At 38.2% G+C, this 7,782-nt stretch overlaps 1 protein-coding gene across 2 annotated transcripts; it reads right to left on the bottom strand.

The window, feature by feature from the left end:
- Positions 1–353: 353 nt before the first annotated feature.
- On the bottom strand, positions 354–6,236 carry SPTSSB (serine palmitoyltransferase small subunit B). Of its 2 annotated transcripts, XM_085304083.1 has the most exons (3): positions 4,954–6,236; positions 3,779–3,937; positions 354–580 (listed from the first exon to the last, which is right to left on the bottom strand). In XM_085304083.1, the coding sequence occupies exon 1, from the start codon at positions 6,207–6,209 to the stop codon at positions 5,967–5,969; it is 243 nt and encodes an 80-aa protein (XP_085160209.1). In that variant the 5' UTR covers positions 6,210–6,236; the 3' UTR covers positions 354–580; positions 3,779–3,937; positions 4,954–5,966. The 2 variants fall into 2 exon arrangements, with proteins under 2 accessions (XP_085160209.1, XP_085160210.1); XM_085304084.1 differs by lacking the exons at positions 354–580; positions 3,779–3,937 and having other exon boundaries at positions 4,625–5,144; positions 5,693–6,236.
- Between the last annotated feature and the right edge of the window lie 1,546 nt (positions 6,237–7,782).

Here is a 7,782-nt window from a genome sequence, read left to right as displayed (position 1 = left end):
GTGTCTGACCTTCTTTGTCAGCTAACAAATGCTGCTATTACACTGAATTTTCTGTTTCGTGAGATTTAAGGTATTTTATTTTGCCAGAACATTTTGATCATTTCAGCTCCCTTGACTTCCTTGGCTGCAAGAAGTTTGAGGCAGGTCTGCACATAGCATGAAGTTTGCTGTGGATGTAGTAGTTGATGACTTGTACCTTAAGAGAAGTCTGATTTTTCTACTGACTCCTCAGTTTTTTAGCTACCGGTCATGCTTGGGTTGGAGGGTAGAGTCCATACAAACTGAGTGAGGAACCATGTCTTGTGCAGAAGGCAGCTGGCGAGTATGAAAACAAACAAAAAGATACCTAGTAATTTAGCTGACCAGTGACCGAGATTTATTTTTTAATTGTGATTTTTGCATTCCCTTCATCTGATGGAGCATCCTGCTGTCTTTCTGGAAATAATGAGGCTGGCTATTGCTGCTGTCAGCAAGGCTGCGGGACAGGCATGACAGGAGGAGCTGCTAACATCTGCCGTCTCTGCCTCCATTGCCACATGCTGTTTGCTGACCTCCAGCTGCAGTACACTGGTGACTACTACTGCAGAAAGGAGAGGAGCAACTGTATTTGTCATGGTTTTTCACTAAATCTTGCTGTTGTCAGTATCCAGATGCACACAGGGAGTCCAAATAAATAAATTGTTCTCCTATCTTGGCTAGGAAGCTATCTGGAGTTACTAAACAGAAAAAAAACAAAACAAAACAAAACAAAACAAAAAAAAACAACAAAAAAAAACCCAGGTTCTATGCAAAAATACATTTGTAGTAGGATAAGAACATGGTGACTTGCTAATATAGCTGTGATTTGGTATTTTAAAAATAAACAAAATGACTTAGGGACTCACACATACTATGAAAGAACAGCATTGCTTTTGATATGGTACTGGATGGTGATCATTTTGTGTGATTGTGAGGAAATTCTCACAAGCTTAGTGATTTTTAATTTGTATATTACTTTTTCTACTTTAATTTTCAAAAGCTCAGCTTGAAATACTGCCATTTGTCCATACATCCACCCAAGAGTGCACTAATTCACCTGAGAGGGTAGGCTGAATTTTTGCAAATATTTTCTAGTGCTGTACAAGATTAATTTGCAGTTCCTGTGGTTCTGTTGACTGTTACTACACCCTGCTGTACTTCTTGTATTTAAAGATCCACCTTTGTGGTGGCTCACACAGGTTTTTTTTTCCCTGGCTTCTGCATAATTAGCAAAATTAAACTCTAGAAGTGGAGCATTGCCCTGGTAACAGAGAACTGAGGGGAGACCCAGATACAGTATGTTGTATTCACAGTCCTGACTGATACTGTGTACATGCTGAACAGGGCTAATACTGTGCCTATAACAAGAACAGGACAACATCTGCATTTTGAAGTAGTACAGGAGAGCTTCCTACCACTGAGATAAGAACAATTTCTGGACACATACTATTTTTACCACCCCTTAACTCTGTAGACAAGCTTCCAAGAGGCATCTCTGTGGAGGTACATTGCTCACACATTGTAGTGTTTGTATGTTATTGATTGGTGATAGCCGTTTGCTCTTTTGGAGTTCATCTAAAACAGAACTTTTATAAAAATTATTATTTTAAGTATGTTAATGACATTTTTCTCTTGATAAAGGAGAAAAGGCACTAAGGTTTTTAATGATTTAACTGCATAAATGGTTATCAGTGAAAAAGTAACATAGCTTTTTTTTTTTTACACTAACTCTGCATCCAAAGCAAGATTCTTAAATTATAGTCAAATAGCATCAATAATAAAATGTCAGAAAAATTTTGTACTTGGGCATGTTCAATATTTCAAAACTTTCCAGAAACACAAGCTTTCATTTTTCAGGGAATTCCATGTAGATCAGATTGGACACACAAGTGATGATCTGTCTCTACAAGTGACTAGTTTGAACCCAGGTGCCCTCTGTTTATTCCCTGAAAACGTGAAGAGTACACAATAGTGATTTTCCCCTATCAGCCGCTTTGGACTGTTCTGCTTGATTTTCTAGGAAGATCAATGGAAGGAATGAGGATATCACTTTAACCACTAAATATATATATTTCTCTTCTCTCAGGTAAACTGAAAGGCAGGAACCATTTGGAGGATATCTAGGAGTTATGAAAACGGACTGGGAATATTGCTCTGAAGTAAGTGAGATACCAGCTAAAGCAGCCTATAATTAGAGCCTTCTCTATCCCACTGACTAGCCTTTGAGCTATACTGTTGCTAATGTATTTGACATTCCACGTTTTAATTCATGCGGCAAAATGAGTACACCGAAATAATTCAGAAATAAGGCCGCTAGATATGTCAAGTCATTGTTAACTCTGCTGATCATTACTAATTTCCTGTATAAAACCACAGCTAAGGAAAAGGGCCCTGGGAACCCTTTTTCAATAATTTTTCTTTAGCAAAGTCTGGCTGGAAATGTTTCAGGAAGACCCTTCTGGAAGTGCATTGTCTGAACAGATGCACATGTAGTTGCCCTAAGTAATGGATTTGGGAGGTGATCCATGAAACTGGCAAGGAAACCTTTATGGCAGGATAAATGCTGCCTTTGATTAAATGAAATTAAGAAAATGAATTTTAAACAAGGGAGGTATRGTGCTGGCCAGCTGAACTCAAACATTTTTCAGCACTTAATTTAATGATAGGTTTGTACTTTCAGGGTGAATGCAGATGAAACTAGTTCATCTTCCTTTCTGCTTTTGTTTCATTTATTGCTGTTGGATTATTGATTTTATTTATTTTTACCATAATGCTTTTATTTGCTTTTTTGGTGTAAAAATGTCTAGCTGCTGCGCTCAGCCCAAACTACAATTATCAAAGGGTAACAATGGCAGAGGTAGCTGCAGTTAATGTGGGGTAATAAAGAAGCAGAAGAAAATGTGTCCTGCCAGGGTGTTTTTTTTTTTNAAGAAAATGTGTCCTGCCAGGGTGTTTTTTTTTTTTTTTTTTTTTTTTTTTTTTATAAAGAACCCAACATTATACTCTTTCCCATGGAGCATCAGCCCAGATACATTGCTCCTGTGCACACATACCGAACTGTGCACCAGTATTATTGGCAGCTCTTGGAAGGCATGCACCCTCCTCCTATGGCTTACTGCTATTACAGGAAATGGTAATTTCACATTAAGATATAATGTAATGGAAACCTCTTTCTAYCACATATGAAAGCTTCATCCAGCAGGGAAAAAGATTTTTGGAATCACAAGTTCCTAAGCTGTGGTACAGTCTCAGCCTGTTGAAAATTATGTCCTACAGTACCTTACCTTTGCTGTCTTTTAGTTAGGGAAAAAATGGTTCTGTTTACAGCTGTGTTCCAAAAATATGCTTTGGAAACCTCCTGCTGGAATCCATTAATTTTAAATATTAAATAAGGAGAAATATTTCAGCTTTGGTAGTGTAAGAGATGAAGGAACGAACAGAACTGGAAAAAATCTCAAATGGCTTTTCAGCAAAGAGGTTATTTTCAGCTATCTCTTTCCATCCTCAACTACCTCTCACCCTAAAACTCCTTTAAAACTTACTAAACAAACTGAAGACAGCTCCATCCCCCGAAGTGTTTTCAGTTAACAAACGTGGCAGAAGGCAGTTGGAGGATCTCCCAAGGAGAAACTGCTACTGCTTTCTTCCAAGTGCCTTCTGTGAAGCTGTAAAAAGTCAAAGGGAGGAACAAGGAAGAGAAGTGCTTTACTAGAATCCTTACATGAGAGGTCAATGGAAATTCCCTCTTCCTGAACAATACCTGTGTTTGTAGATGATTATTCTGTTTGCTTTAAGTTAAACACAAATTGCAACATCACACTGGGGTGTGTGTTCCTTGAGATATGAGACCCAGCCATTGCACACATATAAGAAAGTGCTTTTCCTTGTAGTACTAGAAGCAGGTCAGTTCTGGTTGATGCTGTTGGGGACAAAAAAAGCTTTTTTAGAGATTATTTTTTTTAATTGGAAACAATTGAGGCAGACATAGCATTTATACTATTTTATTATCCAGTTAAAAAGTAGCTCCCAATATCCTATCCTCAAAAGACTGTATTTTCAGTTCAAGTACTCACTTGATAATCTTTTCATTTCTTTGTCTCTAAGATTTAGGTTGATACTTTTAATCTGTTTTATAGACCATTTTCATAGAAGTTTTCACAAGTACTTAATATTATTGTCTCCTCCAATGTCAGTTTAATACTGTAAGTGTGCTTACAAACCCAATTTTGCCTCTGAGAAAAGGAATGTCATACGTATACATTGATACATTTATCTCAAGTAGTTGCTGATTTTGATGACTTGTATRATTAGGCCACTACACAGCAGTGTGTTACTTCATCAGGCCCTGTAAATAGGTTTGCAGAGGCTCTTCAACTTTAAGTTTGGGTCCCCATCCCAAAAGAATGGAGATCTCAGGCAGGAACACAGGTCCCAAATAAAGATCATGGCAATCCAGATGTGGATCTGCTTGAGCAGTTGTGGAACCTTGCCCCATAATGTTAGCAAAAAAAATCTGTTTCTGTGATATTGACCTGGACCACACACATCCAGAGTACWTGCAAAGTAAAAACACAAACAGCCAAGTCATTCACTAAAGTATTGCTTCCTGAAGAAGTGGTCTTTATTTTGTTTCTGAAAAAACTGCATACACATGTTCAGATCTGTTCAGCCTTCAAAACATGTCTTAGTTTCTGACAAAGTTCAGAACACATCATTCTTTTAAGCATGCAGGACCCCACTGCAGCTTAATAAGGAAGTTTTTTTTTTTAATCCTTTATCCATGCAAACATTATTTGAAAGCTATTTACATTTTATAACTCTCACTTCTAATAACATTAGCATCAGCTGTTAGATACATGCACTGCATAGTTACAGCAATTTGGCATTGGCATTTGCTTTAGATGTAAAGTGAAAAATGAACAAAACAAACCTTACATTGTTGAAGAAACTTCCCACAGGCAATTACAGTAAGTTGCATTTCTTCTTTGTAAAGGAGATCTCTGTATCAAAGTTTCATTTAAATGCTTCAGACCTCCCTGTAGTTATTAAAATATTATTTCCACTCTATATACTGCATCATCTTCCTCTGTGCAAACATACACTTTGCTTGCTTCAGTGGAGAGGAACTAAAAGGAAAAAAATGTCTCAGTTTGTATCAAAGAAGGGAGGAGTGCACTGAAACACTCGCTTCTGTTTCTCTTCCTGTTTTCAGTAAATTTTTACTAYAGCAATTAGGACATCTAAACTCGGTAGCAGCAACTTAGATGCTGCTGGATTCAGGTTCATACCTCATATTACTTTCTTTATTCTTCCATCCATTAAAAAAACCCAGAAGTCAATTACCAGACAGACAGTTTTCAATCATGCTCTATTTCACTTATGCTCCTCTAGTCTGTCAAAAAAAGAAAGGCAGGTTTTGCCACTGCAGTCTGTTGGCAGGAGTTTTGTATAATAAGCAAAATATCCCTCCTCACAATCATTGTAAACAGTCTTTGCTATTTGATATATGCCAATATGATTAAATTAGTGAAGAAAATATGKAAAACTACACTTTAAAAAGCACATGGTTCTAGAATACCTGCCTTCCATTATGATAAAAAATAAGTTTTGAATGTGTTACAGTAAAAGACATCTCTTAATTCAAGGCATTCATCATACATAATATTTTTCTTACAGCAAGCAAGTTGAATATTAGATAAGTGTTTTCTTCTGGATGATGTGTTTCATTATCACACAGCAAAAGCTGGCTTGTGCTTTATTTAACTGGGACTGTGTAGCCAATAGTCAGCCTTACTCTGGTTTTCAGCTTTGGTAATTAAGCAAGCCATGTTTTGTAAGAGAAAACAGTATTTTCATAACTGCAAAACTGCTTCAGAACTCAAATGCACAGAACTGAAGACATTTCATTTCACAAGTTGCAAGAGCTGCTAATTACTACGGAGGCAAGTTCAGTTCATGATGGAAACAGTACTTTCAGGCTGGCCTCCAAATATCTGGGAGAAGAACTCAAAAGCCAGGCGGACATGGATAGGGATGAAGACGTAAGCAGTGTACACCACCATAGCAAAAACAGTGACAGTGATGGTGTGGAACATGGACTGCTCCCAAGGCTCCAGCACATAGCTGCAGGTGACCAGGAGGTACTGGAAGTACAGCCAATAGAAATAGTCCTTCACACGCTTAATATCCATCTTCAGCTTTTATTGATTTTGAGAAGACAACCTGTAACAATAGAGAAGCCTGGATTACCACTGCTGTAGAAAGAAAGACCCAGAAGTAAAATCTGCTGTGGTGAATATCAAGTTCACAAGTTCAATAGTACATGGTAATTGTTACATAAAAGAAAGTTCAATAAGAAATAAAGACTCAATGCTGTCACCAGCCTCCACCTTCCTAGAGCAGAGGTAAACAGCCTTTAGCTCTGGAAACTGCTTCCTGCAGTAATAAAAGTTGTATTGGTTGGGCACTCTAAATTCCTACATTCTGATTATAAATGTTTTGTTACTCATCCTGCAGTAGCCTATTAGCTTGTAAAGGCTCAGGGTTCACATGGAAGTCAGGAAGATATGCATTTAAAAGGGAAGGCTTTGGGCCAAGCTCTGTAGGTGAGGATGGCAGACTTGTATGCTCTGGATAAAGATAAGATTGAAGAACTGTTCTGTAAAAAAAAAAAAAAAAAAACTGTTAGTTCTGATAATCATTCCTTAAATCTCAACACTTATAGAATACTAAAAAAAGGCAGTGTGTGAAGGGTTGGAGAGAAGTCATTTCAGATTGCATAACAAGTTTTTTTCAGCTCATTTCAAAGAAATAGATACATTGCAAATTAAAGAGCATCTAATCAAAGTTACAAGKCTAGGAAAGAGTTTCCTCTCAGGTAATACCTTTATGCATTCATTGTTCCTATGGCTGAGCAAGTATGAACTAGCAAATGGGTTTTGCCTTCCACTATTTCTTGTTAAAACATTGAATTATTGAAGGCAGAGCAAATTAACTAGTGGGGGAACGACCACAGTTTTGTTTTGGCAGTCAGGCAGCAGCTTTATTTTAGTTACTACTGCATACAATCTTTTGTCCAATGGGTGCACTTAACAGTGCACACACCTCRAGGAAGTGTTATTTCTCCATCTTTCTTCCTTTAGGTCACTAGTACAGCCAATTGTTAAAGTACAGCATTCCCGTATTGTGTTCCAAACCAAAAGCATWCTGTCAAACCTAGCTTCCCGAGAGGCTGAACAGCAGTGTCCCTCCCTGCCTTCTTTGAGGAAGAAAACAAATGCAGCCTCATCCTAAGCACCGCAGACCTTTTCTGATTAAATCAGCACTCCAGTTGACTTTCCAACACTGCCGATAAGACACTACCTCTGACCTTGGCCTCCCCCCCCCCCGCTGGCTCCTCTCTCAGTGTTTCTCCTTCCTCCCTGCCATTTCCTATCCTGATCTTGTTGCATCTGTTCTCCAGGTACTCCAACCCTCAAACCCCCCCCCCCCTCACACACACACACACTTTGGCTGGCAAGTGCAGAGAAACTGTAAACACTATGCACTAGAAAAAAAGTGAGAAGGATGTTTTATATTAGGAGWTTTTTTTATACAGAAAATTTCTGTGCTTGACCCTTCACCTGCCYGGTTACTTTCCACCAGCCCTTTAACCTCAGCACCTTCCCTAATAGATCATTTTTTTCACCTTTTCCCAGAGCATTGTGTTTCCTTCATTTCCCTCTTTCCTTTATTGTCTCCTAGGCTACATCTCCAGCCAAGGGA

Source organism: Rhea americana, unplaced genomic scaffold, assembly GCF_003343005.1.
Source record: "Rhea americana isolate MKP2758 unplaced genomic scaffold, rheAme1 scaffold_202, whole genome shotgun sequence".
Classification (NCBI taxonomy): Eukaryota; Metazoa; Chordata; class Aves; order Rheiformes; family Rheidae; genus Rhea; species Rhea americana.
Note: the sequence above shows the minus strand (reverse complement) of the source record. Positions and strands in the feature narration are given on the sequence as shown.

What these genes read in the sequence shown, in the direction of transcription:
- SPTSSB (XM_085304083.1), bottom strand. Translation starts at nt 6,209, where the DNA reads ATGGATATTAAGCGTGTGAAGGACTATTTCTATTGGCTGTACTTCCAG.